The 14,041-nt window shown below is 42.9% G+C and overlaps 1 protein-coding gene across 1 annotated transcript in view; it reads left to right on the top strand.

The window, feature by feature from the left end:
• Positions 1-12,132, top strand: part of LOC120979789 (calcium-activated chloride channel regulator 1-like) — a 76,431-nt gene extending 64,299 nt beyond the window's left edge. The window contains exons 11-12 of the mRNA XM_040408746.1: positions 7,721-7,957; positions 11,642-12,132. Coding sequence (XP_040264680.1) covers positions 7,721-7,957; positions 11,642-12,132 — 728 coding nt within the window. The remainder of the gene's footprint in view (positions 1-7,720; positions 7,958-11,641) is intronic.
• Positions 12,133-14,041: the final 1,909 nt, after the last annotated feature.

Genomic DNA, 14,041 nt, shown 5'->3' with positions numbered 1-14,041 from the left:
CAGAACAGACCTAAAGTACAGAAACCAGACCTAAGCAGAGTTTAGTGCAGAACAGAGAAAGAAAGCAAAGTATTTGAGCAAGCCTGTAAGTATAGCAGAGAAAGAGAGAAAGCAAAGTTATTGAGTTTGCCTGTCAGTTTATGCCAAAGCCTGCTGGAACCAAGACAAAGCCTAAAAAAATCATTTGGATGAAAGTTTATTCAAGTAAAGCTGCCATTGAATTTCTCATCAAGGTTGGGACTCAAGTTATTTTCCCTTCATCCCTCATGTATTCCTCTTTTTAATGCTACAGAGCCTAAGCCTGGGGTCCTGCTGTATCCAGGTAGGAGCACCATGACACTTAAAGACACATATAGGCCGCACCACACCACTCAGCATTTCCCGCTAAACCTGCAATGCGATAGAGCCCTGGGGGAGGCTTGTTGCACATGCTGTGGCAATGCTTTTCTTCAGAAAGGACAGGGAAGCTGGTTAGAGTTGATGGAAAGATGGGCAATCCTGGTGGAAAACTGGGGGAGGGTGCAAATGACTTGAGACTGGATCAGAGGTTCACCTTCCAGCACGACAACGATCTAAACAGCCAGAGCTACAATGGAATGGTTTAGATCAAAACATATTCAAGTGTTAGAATGGCCCAGACCTAAATCCCTTCGAGAATCTGTGGCAAGACTTGAAAATTGCTATTCACAGATGCTCTTTGTCCAATCTCACTGAGCTTGGGCTATTTTCCAAAGAAGAATGGGCAAAAACTTCAGCCTCTAGATGTGCAAAGCTGGTAGAGACATACCGCAAAGGACTTGCAGTTGTAATTGCAGCGAAAGGTGGTCCTACAAAGTATGCACGCCACACTTTCCAGATTTTTATTTATTAAAGAGTTTGAAAACCATGTATCATTTTCTTTTCACTACACACATACTTGTTACTTTGCGTTGGTCTATCACATAAAATCTCAATAAAATACAAAAATACATTTAAGTTTGTGGGTGTAACATGAAAAAATGTGGAAAAGTTTAAGGGGTATGAACAGTGGCATACGTAGAGAAGTAAGGGCCCCATAGCAAAGATCAAATCAGGCCCCCCACACAGGACAGAAGGGTTTCTGCCTAAACCCTTTTCAATGACCCTTGGGTCATTTTTCCACTGTCTCATTTTCTAAAAGTTGTTCCTTTAGAGGCTAGAGTCCTGACCAAGTTTTGAGAAGAAGAGGAGATAATCCCAACTAAGACTGGGCCCCCTCTTGCCCTGGGCCCCACAGCAGTCGCATGGTCTGCCGCTATGGTAGTTACGCCCCTGGGTATGAATGCTTTTTCAAAGCACTGTATATGTTCCCTTTTTACCAAACAATCAAATAATATTGACATCACTAGTGTGGCCATATTGAATGACTAACGGCTATTAGCTCATATTGCAGCTGCTTTTAACTGAGCCTACAATCACCAACTAAATACACAATTTTATTTATGCAACTTTAAAGGCTATGGATACATTTAGGATTTTTTTTATAATTGATTTAGATGTATATTGAGCTACAGTAAATGTTTTTTTGCAATGGTTTTTTATTACAAATTTAGATTTGTTTGGCTTCTGCTGCTTCTATGTTTCACTGTAGACTGGCTGTCTTCTCCATTCCCTTTCTCTCTTTTCCTGAAGTAAATTTGAACTTTAAATTGATCATAAATCAGCTTAGAAGATCATTTGAATGTGGAGAGAGGGCCTAAAGAATATACTGTCAGACAGCCAATTTGACGGATTCATAGTGAACAGCATTGGTGTACACTTTGATGTATTCAAAAGAGGATACCAGCAAATTGAATTCATCAAAGTGTACACAGTTTTTTAGGTTTTCTCCATTTAAAATTAGTGGCAGACTCTTGCTTCTTTATAATTTTATGTAGGCTTGAGAAAGGCTCACACATTGAGCCGAAACGTCGCCTGTCCCATATGGGTAATTAAAGTTTTTTCTTCTTTTACTTTCTGGAGTGCTGCCCTTTTTTGCAATTTTATTTATTTGGATTGGCTTTATCCACACTGGGCCAGTTGCACCCATAGCTTCTCCTCTGACGGTGCTGCCATTGAACTTTTTTGTTTTTTTATATATATATATATATATATATATATATATATATGTAGATAGATATACACTGCTCAAAAAAATAAAGGGAACACTTAAACAACACAATGTAACTCCAAGTCAATCACACTTCTGTGAAATCAAACTGTCCACTTAGGAAGCAACACTGAGTGACAATCAATTTCACATGCTGTTGTGCAAATGGGATAGACAACAGGTGGAAATTATAGGCAATTAGCAAGACCCCCCCAATAAAGGAGTGGTTCTGCAGGTGGTAACCACAGACCACTTCTCAGTTCCTATGCTTCCTGGCTGATTTTTTGGTCACTTTTGAATGCTGGCGGTGCTTTCACTCTAGTGGTAGCATGAGACGGAGTCTACAAACCACACAAGTGACTCAGGTAGTGCAGATTATCCAGGATGGCACATCAATGCGAGCTGTGGCAAGAAGATTTTCTGTGTCTGTCAGCGTAGTGTCCAGAGCATAGAGGCGCTACCAGGAGACAGGCCAGTACATCAGGAGATGTGGAGGAGGCCGTAGGAGGGCAACAACCCAGCAGCAGGACCGCTAACTCCGCCTTTGTGCAAGGAGGAACAGGAGGAGCACTGCCAAAAATGACCTCCAGCAGGCCACAAATGTGCATGTGTCTGCTCAAACGGTCAGAAACAGACTCCATGAGGGTGATATGAGGGCCCGACGTCCACAGGTGGGGGTTGTGCTTACAGCCCAACACTGTGCAGGACGTTTGGCATTTGCCAGAGAACACCAAGATTGGCAAATTCGCCACTGGCACCCTGTGCTCTTCACAGATGAAAGCAGGTTCACACTGAGCACATGTGACAGATGTGACAGAGTCTGGAGATGCCGTGGAGAACGTTCTGCTGCCTGCAACATCCTCCAGCATGACCGGTTTGGCATTGGGTCAGTAATGGTGTGGGGTGGCATTTCTTTGGAGGGCCGCACAGCCCTCCATGTGCTCACCAGAGGTAGCCTGACTGCCATTAGGTACCGAGATGAGATCCTCAGATCCCTTGTGAGACCATATGCTGGTGCGGTTGGCCCTGGGTTCCTCCTAATGCAAGACAATGCTAGACCTCATGTGGCTGAAGTGTGTCAGCAGTTCCTGCAAGACGAAGGCATTGATGCTATGGACTGGCCCGCCCGTTCACCAGACCTGAATCCAATTGAGCACATCTGGGACATCATGTCTCGCTCTATCCACCAACGTCACGTTGCACCACAGACTGTCCAGGAGTTGGCAGATGCTTTAGTCCAGGTCTGGGAGGAGATCCCTCAGGAGACCGTCCACCACCTCATCAGGAGCATGCACAGGCGTTGTAGGGATGTCATACAGGCACGTGGAGGCCACACACACTACTGAGCCTCATTTTGACTTGTTTTAAGGACATTACATCAAAGTTGGATCAGCCTGTAGTGTGTTTTTCCACTTTAATTTTGAGTGTGACTCCAAATCCAGACCTCCATGGGTTGAAAATTTTGATTTCCATTTTTTTATTTTTGTGTGATTTTGTTGCCAGCACATTCAACTATGTAAAGAACAAAGTATTTCAGAAGAATATTTAATTAAATCAGATCTAGGATGTGTTATTTTTGTGTTCCCTTTATTTTTTTGAGCAGTGTATATTAGTTGCTGGGCCCCGAGCACGAATACATACACATTTCTGGACTGCAAATTTTTTTAAATTTTTTTTTATATTTGTTTTTAAACTGTTGCTCCGCCATATTGTGGTTATGTATTTATTGTATTTTATAAATAAATATTCTTAATATATTCCTTGAGGCACTCACCCCTTACATTCATCACGAGCTAGAGAAATGATTTATAAAGTTGATAAACTAGATGTATGAAGGCACACTCACATTTGGTGTTGCGCGGAATAAAAATAGATGTAAACCGATTGTAAAAATATATATATATGGGGCAGAGAGATGGACAATGTATTGTAAAAGGATAAACTTTTATTTCACGATAGTAGTACTAAAATACCTTTTGATCAAAAATATAATATAATAAAATATACAATTAAAAGTATGCATGCAATTAAGATATGGAGGGCCCTCCTTTGATTGTATGCAGTATGTGTACATGCACTAGATGCTAAACCCTGTATGCTATGTACAAGCTAAATGCATAAAGTGCCTGGTGCCAGCTGATTACATGAAAGTGCTAGGTGCAAGCTGAGTACACAATGGTATATTGCATGCTGAGTACACAGGAGGTAATAATTTAATATTGCATATATCAATACATCAAATGCTGGATATGAGCTGAGTACATAAAGTGCCAGGTGCTTGCTGAATACATAAAAGTGCTGAGTGCAAGCTGGATACAAGCTGAATATGCAAAAGTTGAGTGCACGCTGAGTACACAAAAATTGATGTTGAGTACACAAAAATTGATGTTTCAATATGAAAGCTCTACACTGCGTGCAGAATTATTAGGCAAATGAGTATTTTGACCACATCATCCTCTTTATGCATGTTGTCTTACTCCAAGCTGTATAGGCTCGAAAGCCTACTACCAATTAAGCATATTAGGTGATGTGCATCTCTGTAATGAGAAGGGGTGTGGTCTAATGACATCAACACCCTATATTAGGTGTGCATAATTATTAGGCAACTTCCTTTCCTTTGGCAAAATGGGTCAAAAGAAGGACTTGACAGGCTCAGAAAAGTCAAAAATAGTGAGATATCTTGCAGAGGGATGCAGCACTCTTAAAATTGCAAAGCTTCTGAAGCGTGATCATCGAACAATCAAGCGTTTCATTCAAAATAGTCAACAGGGTCGCAAGAAGCGTGTGGAAAAACCAAGACGCAAAATAACTGCCCATGAACTGAGAAAAGTCAAGCGTGCAGCTGCCAAGATGCCACTTGCCACAAGTTTGGCCATATTTCAGAGCTGCAACATCACTGGAGTGCCCAAAAGCACAAGGTGTGCAATACTCAGAGACATGGTCAAGGTAAGAAAGGCTGAAAGACGACCACCACTGAACAAGACACAAAAGCTGAAACGTCAAGACTGGGCCAAGAAATATCTCAAGACTGATTTTTCTAAGGTTTTATGGACTGATGAAATGAGAGTGAGTCTTGATGGGCCAGATGGATGGGCCCGTGGCTGGATTGGTAAAGGGCAGAGAGCTCCAGTCTGACTCAGACGCCAGCAAGGTGGAGGTGGAGTACTGGTTTGGGCTGGTATCATCAAAGATGAGCTTGTGGGGCCTTTTCGGGTTGAGGATGGAGTCAAGCTCAACTCCCAGTCCTACTGCCAGTTTCTGGAAGACACCTTCTTCAAGCAGTGGTACAGGAAGAAGTCTGCATCCTTCAAGAAAAACATGATTTTCATGCAGGACAATGCTCCATCACATGCGTCCAAGTACTCCACAGCGTGGCTGGCAAGAAAGGGTATAAAAGAAGAAAATCTAATGACATGGCCTCCTTGTTCACCTGATCTGAACCCCATTGAGAACCTGTGGTCCATCATCAAATGTGAGATTTACAAGGAGGGAAAACAGTACACCTCTCTGAACAGTGTCTGAGAGGCTGTGGTTGCTGCTGCACGCAATGTTGATGGTGAACAGATCAAAACACTGACAGAATCCATGGATGGCAGGCTTTTGAGTGTCCTTGCAAAGAAAGGTGGCTATATTGGTCACTGATTTGTTTTTGTTTTGTTTTTGAATGTCAGAAATGTATATTTGTGAATGTTGAGATGTTATATTGGTTTCACTGGTAAAAATAAATAATTGAAATGGGTATATATTTGTTTTTTGTTAAGTTGCCTAATAATTATGCACAGTAATAGTCACCTGCACACACAGATATCCCCCTAAAATAGCTAAAACTAAAAACAAACTAAAAACTACTTCCAAAAATATTCAGCTTTAATATTAATGAGTTTTTTGGGTTCATTGAGAACATGGTTGTTGTTCAATAATAAAATTAATCCTCAAAAATACAACTTGCCTAATAATTCTGCACTCCCTGTATTGTTCTTTTGATAGGTTTATAACACAACCAAACTGAGCATTAATCACTGCCTAGCAGAAGAACGGACCCATAGAGTTTTACAAAATATACAATACTGGATAGATACCTTAAAGAGGACCTTTCACCAGAATAAAACCTCTAAACTGACTATAGAGACGTGTAGAGCGGCGCCCAGGGATCTCCCTGCACTTACTGTTATCCCGGGCGCCGCTACGTTCGCCCGGTATAGCCTCCGGTATCTTCATAGTTAGGCTCCACCCAGGGGAATCTGCCGGGGTCTCTTTCTCCTATGCTGGATTGCTGGCCAATCGCAGTGCTCAGCTCATAGCCTGAGAGAAAAAAAAAACTCTCAGGCTATGAGCTGAGCACTGTGATTGGCCAGCGCTACAGCATAGGAGAAAGAGACGCTGTCAGGTTCCCCTGGGTGGAGCCTAACTATGAAGATACCGGAGGCTATAACCGGAGAACGGAGCGGCGCCCGGGGATAACAGTAAGTGCAGGGGGATCCCTGGGCGCCGCTCTACAAGTCTGTATAGTCAGTTTAGAGGTTTTATTCTCGTGAAAGGTCCTCTTTAAAACTTAAATTAAATCCCTAATTGTATATGATAAACACCATTCGCTGCGCCATCGGTAACCAGGAGCTTGGGATGTGGGGAGACTAATACTGTGTCTCTCACAACTAGTCTCTCCCTACAATGGATGTAGCTTAAAGCGACAGTCGCACCATCCACAGGATTATCCCACAGTTGCCCGTGGACACCTATTAAGCCCTCCCTGTCCCTGCGCAGCAATGGAGACTGCCCAGCTTCGTCACACTGTGGTGGAGGGCCCGGTTACCAATATGTCATTCTTTTGGTCCTAGTCAATGTCCCAAAAATTTTCATTCTTTTAGTCCTAGTAAAGTCCCAACGCGTTTCGTTGGTTATTAGTCCAACTCATCAGGGGACCTGTTGGTAATGATCCCAGTTTCTGAGGTGGTAGTCCCTTTGCTGGGCTGTGCTGGTGACCGCACACCCAAACCCCCTCTTCCCACTGGGTCACAGTATATACAACAATCGGATGCAATGGGGAAAGTGAATCTCAGTAAAATGATCCATTCAATTACATAAGTGTCAGTACTTATCTTAGACCCCCACGTCTCGGTCCACAAGGATGCGACTGTATTCTGGCTTGTGGCAGTAACCCTTTTGATAGGTGTAGAGAATGATGTCCACCTAGTAACATTGCTCTTATCAGTGTAATGTTTAATGTTCTAATTGAGTCACTCCCTAATCCCCTTCCCTCTCTGGTCGCAGTGAGGGTCTGAATGAGAAAATAAAGTCTTTTTTGCCATGCTAAAAATGCAAAATTAGGAGGTTATAAGCCAAAATCAGTGTTATCAACATAGAACAACCAATCTGCCAGTCAGGTTACCTCTTAAAGTCAAGAAGATCCGGTTAGAAAAGACCCATAAGCTTCTCTTTTTTTACGCTGGGAATTAAAACAGCCTCTGTGACCAAAATGATAAACAGCGTCCTAATGTTGAATTAGACCAACAATAAGTGCTCTGCAGAGTAGAGTTTACAAATTTACATATTATTATAGAAATTAATACAATATGGAGCAATTGATTTATATATTTTTCTTCATTTATCTTTCAGACAAGATCTTTTTAAATCCACCGAAACCTAATATTACTGATGAGGACCTACAGCATAACTGTGGAGCATTTAGTAGGGCAGCATCTGGTGGTTCTTTTGTTGTGTCCAATATACCTTCAGGGGTACTGCCAGATATTCACACACCGGAAAAAATATCTGACTTGGAAGCAAAATTAGTTCAATTCAGGACTATATTGTCTTGGACAGCAACTGGGGATGATCTGGACCAAGGACAAGGTACTGTACCAGATGTGAGACTGTGAAGAACATCTTAAAATAAGGTTATTAAAGAGGTTGGCTACAGATAGTGCTTCATGATAAAACTGTATTGCTACCATCACTTGAATTGATCCATTCATTTTGCTAATAACGCTATCTAGCAGCTCCAGTGTGGGCTATGCACTCGACTGTGCTGAAAATACTGCCCACACTTGGGAGTCCTCATATTCATGACCATATAGGAAGAAAGATGTCAATCGTCTACTCCATCACCAGCCCAACCACACAAACTCTTCCACTGTGACCCACCTCAACAGCATCCAGACACATACCAAATAGTGGGGAGCAAATCAAAGGGATGGTGCAGGTAAGCAGCTGTGGCATTATAAATGGGTTTCAGTGAAGTAACCTGCAGTGACATCACAAATGAGCTTCAGTGAGGAAATCAGCTGTGACATCACAATTAGGTTTCAGCGAGGAAAACTGCAGTGACATCACAAGTGGATTTCAATGGAGGAAGCAGCAGTTACATTATAAGTGAATTTCAGTGAGGTAACATGCACTGACATCACAAGTGGGTTTTAGTCAGGAAAGCAGCTGTGACATCACAAGTGGGTTACAGGGAGGGAAGCTGCAGTGAAATCACAAGTGGGTTTCAGTCAGGAAAGCAGCTGTGACATCACAAGTGGGTTTCAGGGAGGGAAGCTGCAGTGACATCACAAGTGGGTTTCAGTCAGACATGCCGCTTTGATTTCACTTAAAGGGGTTGTCCGGGAATTATTTAAAATGGCCTCCAGCAACCTGCCCTAGAATGTGAGGAGGACTGGTTGCCTCCATTTGCAGAGATGATTAAAGGGTTCTGGCACTTGAATATGACTAAATATTGTTGAGTTTTCCTGTTAGGCTGCTCAGCTATGATGTTACATAATAGGTGGGATTACAACCATCTATTGTAGAGCAGTGTAGCGTGTAATAAGGCCTCGCCCTCTCACACCCCTAGGCAGCTCTGCAAGTGGAGACAACCAGTCTTGCTCAGATTCTAGGACAGTTTTCTGACGGCAATTTTAAGTCATTCCTAGAGAACCCTTTTAAGGAAGCTGTTTTAACACTGCAGGTGAGTTTCAACCAGGTAAGCTATTGTGATATTGTCATGTTGGTGGCCTGTGCCTGCCACTGTCCTGCTCCTCTGGGCGGACATGGGCAACGCTTCACTTACCTAGTTGGGTCATGTTGTGTTTTCTCCTATATGTGACCCATTTTAGTCCCTCCCACAAATAATTTGTGTTATCATAAACATGTATAGCATCATGGGCTGACTAAGAAGTTAAAGTGGCCCTGGAAAAAGCTAAAAGAGGTCCCATGTTGTAGACGGGTTCAAATTGACAGAAGGCAAGGCCAACACAAGTAGGCAGGGGCAACAGATGTCGTCAGAGCAGCAATACTGTAGTGTAGCACAAAATACAGCTCCAGAAGAACCAAACACCACAGTGCAGCCTTCCTGAAGATGGCGATACAGTTGACTTCACGAGGGCACCTGTGGCTGCTGACCAGGTGCATATGCACCTGAACTTCCTAGCATTAATTAATACTGAGACCATCAGGTTGCTATGTACCAAGTCTGCGGCCGCAAGACTGGTGGCAAGACTGGTGGCTCTCAGTGGGTGGGCATCAGTTCACTGAAAAATTTCCCTATAGGGTCTATGACCAGTCCGCCCCTGTATAGTATACTCCTAAATATTAATGCTATAATACTGGCAAAACATGACTAGTTATTACCACCATAATATAGGCGTAAAAATACAGTACTGACCAAGAATAAACAGCCAATAAAGTACAACGACAATCAATCACTTTCCCTGTCTATTCTATTCGGCCGAGAACATCAAGGCTTCTTCCAGGCATGATGCTCATCTACGATACAAACTTCGTGTTTTTATACCACATCCCCTTATTACAGCCACAGATTGCCCTCCATGACAGACAAGATTTGTTATCCAGGCAAGCCACAATATCCAACATCAAGAGCCACAATGCCCCCATGACAGCTAAAATGCCCCTTATGCCAGCTACAATGGGATCAGTTCTGCAGCATTTAGCTCAGTCCACTACACAATGGATAGAGGGTAGTTCCAGCTCCTATTTCTAGTGCAGAGCAGCTGATCATTGGAAGTGCCCCCGCTAATCTGATACTGAGGATCTATCCTAGGGAATGGTCATCAATTGTTAAATCCTGGAGAACTCATTTAAAAGAGTTGACTTGTCTCAAACTTTGATGGCATATTAAAGGGATGGCCAACCTGTGGCTCTCAAGCTGTTGCAAAACTACAACTCTGAGCTTGCCCAGACTGCCTACAGCTATCAGCTTACAGCAGGGCATGGTGGGAATTGTAGTTTTACAACAGCTGGAGAGCCGCAGGTTGGCCATCCCTGGCATATTGCTAGGATAGGTGCAGGACCCACCTCTGGTCCATCAAGTGAAGGAGAGTACACCACATATGTGCTGGTACTCTCCATTCACCGCTATGGAAATTCCAAAAATAGCCAAGCGAGTGCACTCAGTTATTTTAGGAAGTCCAATAGCAATGAATGGAGAGTGCGCCATGCATGCACAGCCACCTTTCCATTCACCTTCATGAGAAAAAAAAAACCTAACCAGCGCTTGACTATTTTTGGAATTCCCATAGTGGTGAATGGAGGGTGACCATGCTCCTCAACATCAGGGGGCCCATTCTGAAGATAGGTGGGACCCACACCTATCTGACACTGATGGCATAGTGCCATCAATACCTAGATTACACAACCTCTGTAAGACTCTGAATATTTAGAAAATTGTTTTATTTATTTATTCTATGCATTTACATAGCGCTACTATATTCCACAGCGCTTTACATACATTAAGCATCACGCTGTCCCCAATGGGGCTCACAATCTAAGGTCCCTATCAGTATGTCCTTGGAGTGTGGGAGGAAACCGGAGAACCCAGAGGAAACCCACGCAAACACGGGGAGAACATACAAACTCCATGCACATGTTGTCCTTGGTCGGATTTGAACGCAGGACTAATATGCTAACCACTGAGCCACCGTGCTGTTTCTTATATTTTGTAAATTGGTTTCCTTAAATCAGTCCAGATCTTTGTTAACTCTTCAGGAGTTACCATTATGCTAATTATTTTGATCTCGCTACAAAGAAGCTATCAGTATATTTAATGTTGATTTATTGAGGCCTGTTTTGGTTTTGTATCAGTATATTTGGTTTGCAAATTTTAGAGATTGGTTGGAAATGATAATTTAATTGCCATACGAATACAAATTATGTACATCTATCTGTTGCATTGTAAGAAAGTTCTTAAAAGTTCAGACGCATGTTTAGTATGCTTGTGGTGTCACAAAAAGCACCAACTCAGAGGTTAACACAGCGTCCGGTGCTCAAATTCTTAGATTTACTCTGGCTCTGGCTCATCTTGTGCAGCCTTTTATGCCGTCTTCATATTTACATGGTGTTTCCTCCAGGTGCTCCAGTTTCCTCCAACAGCTTAGAACATGTTCTGGTGGAATAAATGGTTTATGATAGAATTGTACTAAGCTGGGTTACCGAAACAAAGCCACAGTGTCTCTTAAACATACAAAATTTGGAATGAAACATAATGCTGAATATCTTAACTCACAGTACCTTTAATGCATGTAATTCTGTCTTTTTCAGCGTCAAAATATGAACTGAGAATGAACACTGACCCACAGAGAATCAGAGACCATTTTGAAACCAGCACACTGGTGAACACTGACAGTTTCATCCCACAGCCAGCTGGATTTAAGGAAAACTTTTTATTTGTACCTGAAAGTATCACCATAGCAAACGGCACTACCCTTTACTTTGCAATAGTTGCTATAGACAAAATGGGGCAGAAATCAGACAGGTCTAACATTGCCCAATCTGTTTTCTATAATGTCCCACTGCCACCCCCTACTACTTCTATACCAAATGCAGATACAACTAGACAAGAGCTCACTACTGCACACAAACTAACTCTAATAACATCTGTATTAAATACACCCTCTAAAGATTCCAATGGGAAAATTAGCACATTAGCAATAACTGCTATAGTATGTTCTGCAGTAGTCCTAATATGTCTAATTGTATGCATAGTTATTTGTGTTGAAGCCTGCAAAAAAAATAAAGGACACCATGTATAGAATTTATATGGACTTATAACATTATTTGGCCTCATTTATCATAACTGAGCGTAATGTTTCTCCTTTTGAGACCACACCACCAGTTGGAATTAGGAGTCTTATAGGTGTTATGACAGCAGTCCATGCCCCCCACTTCTCTCCTTATGGTGGGCACAGCCATCGCCTTGCTTATCCGCTCCATGGCTCCAGTGGTCTGCTCACACCAGCATTCCTCTCTTCCTTTCCGGTGGTCCCGACTGCCAGAGTAACCCCATCTGCTTCTTCCTGGCAATGCCTCTCATAGCCCGTAGGATGCACTCGCTAATGTTCACCAGCCAATGGGTGGCCACCCATATGGGAAGGTGTCTGAGTAATCTGCTCTACTACACTATTTTTTTGCAAAGATTGGCTTGTTTGCCAGTTTCATGTACTGACTTCTGCCTGACTTTTGGATTTGACCTTTTGCTGCCTAATCTGACCTTGAGATGCCCACCCTGACTTCTGACTGTTTATCAAATTGCACGTACTCTGCTTACCCTGACCTTGGCCTGCCCCTGACTATGGTTTTGTCTGATCCCTTGGTGTAACACAATAATTCTTCTTGACCCCAGTGGGTCAGCAGTCACTTGAACAGAAAATACTGAAAGAGGTAGCGGCCTGCTATTTCTTCTACGGCAGTATACAGGGGTTAAAGAGTGAAACCAGGAACACCACTTAGATAACACCTTTTGGAGTAGCCCCAGGCCAAATCTGTTCAAGTGACACAACAGATCCACATCTGCCTCGTTATAATAGGCCTTACAGTGGGAAAAGGAAATGTAACTCAGCACTCATGAGGAGGTGGAAAGCTACTTCATTTTGCACCACCTATTGGAGGTAGCTACCCTATTAGTCAATAGATGGCACTAAGGGGGCAACTTCCTCTTCCTGGATGTGATCTAATTTACATTTACTTAGTTCCAGAGAGCATTACAGGGCCTATAAGACTCCCTAGGCCCGTCTCTACAAATTATGACCTACATTAAAGGCATCTAACCTAGTCAACCAATACCCTGCTCTGCACTGATAAGGGGAAAGAACCCCCATACAGCTGTTTTAGGGTTTGCTGGGTGCTGATGCCAGAACTAGGTGGAGCAAAGGTCTCACACCCCTTAGCACTGAAGGCTTCTATAGGAAGACTGAGTGTGAGGGGGTGTCAATCAGGTAGCTTTAGGCCACGCTGGTGATGAATCATGCTAAGGTGAAGGGTATGTCCTGTCTCACTGGACATGTCGGCCACTGTTCTAGCATTTGACTGATTTAGCCTTCACCACACTAAATAGCCAAGGAGTGAGTGGCTTCTTTGCAGTCCGAATTGTTGGCAGATGAAGGTTGGGGGTAAGTAGTTTGTTCACAGTAGTGACTGGAAGGACGACATAGACAAAGGGCTCAGCAGATGAATGGACATGTAGGTAACATCTCTGTCGGGCCCTGCTCTGGGCATCAGCAAGTACAGGGTGCTCAATTGGGTATTTAATCTTTGAAGGGCAAGGGCAGGAGAGCAGCAGCTGGTCTTCTATGGTGGCAAGATAAAGTAGGGTACAGGGCAGGCAGATAAAGCCCTGAGGTGGAGCTTTTTTCACTGACTGTGTCCCCTTCCAATCCTGTCTGGCCATTCTGGAGAACTATAGAGACTTAGGCATAGAGAATTTTTAGCTAGTCGTAAAAAGCATAAATTTAAATTTTTTTAGAGTGGAGCAATGGCCAAAAGGTTATAAAACTGGTGTGGATAAAGAAACAAACACCAGATCCTACTGTCCTGGGTGAGACTGTATGGGGGACCAGAGTTTAATCATTGCCATTGAATCTCCCTTTTGTATGCAACTTATGCACCACTTGTGAGTTGTGAGATAAGAGATCATCAAACGATATTTAGAAGGGTGTAACTCAT

Source organism: Bufo bufo, chromosome 9 (genome assembly GCF_905171765.1).
Source record: "Bufo bufo chromosome 9, aBufBuf1.1, whole genome shotgun sequence".
Lineage (NCBI taxonomy): Eukaryota > Metazoa > Chordata > Amphibia > Anura > Bufonidae > Bufo > Bufo bufo.
The sequence above is the reverse complement of the archived record's forward strand: the minus strand, read 5'-3'. Positions and strand labels throughout refer to the sequence as shown.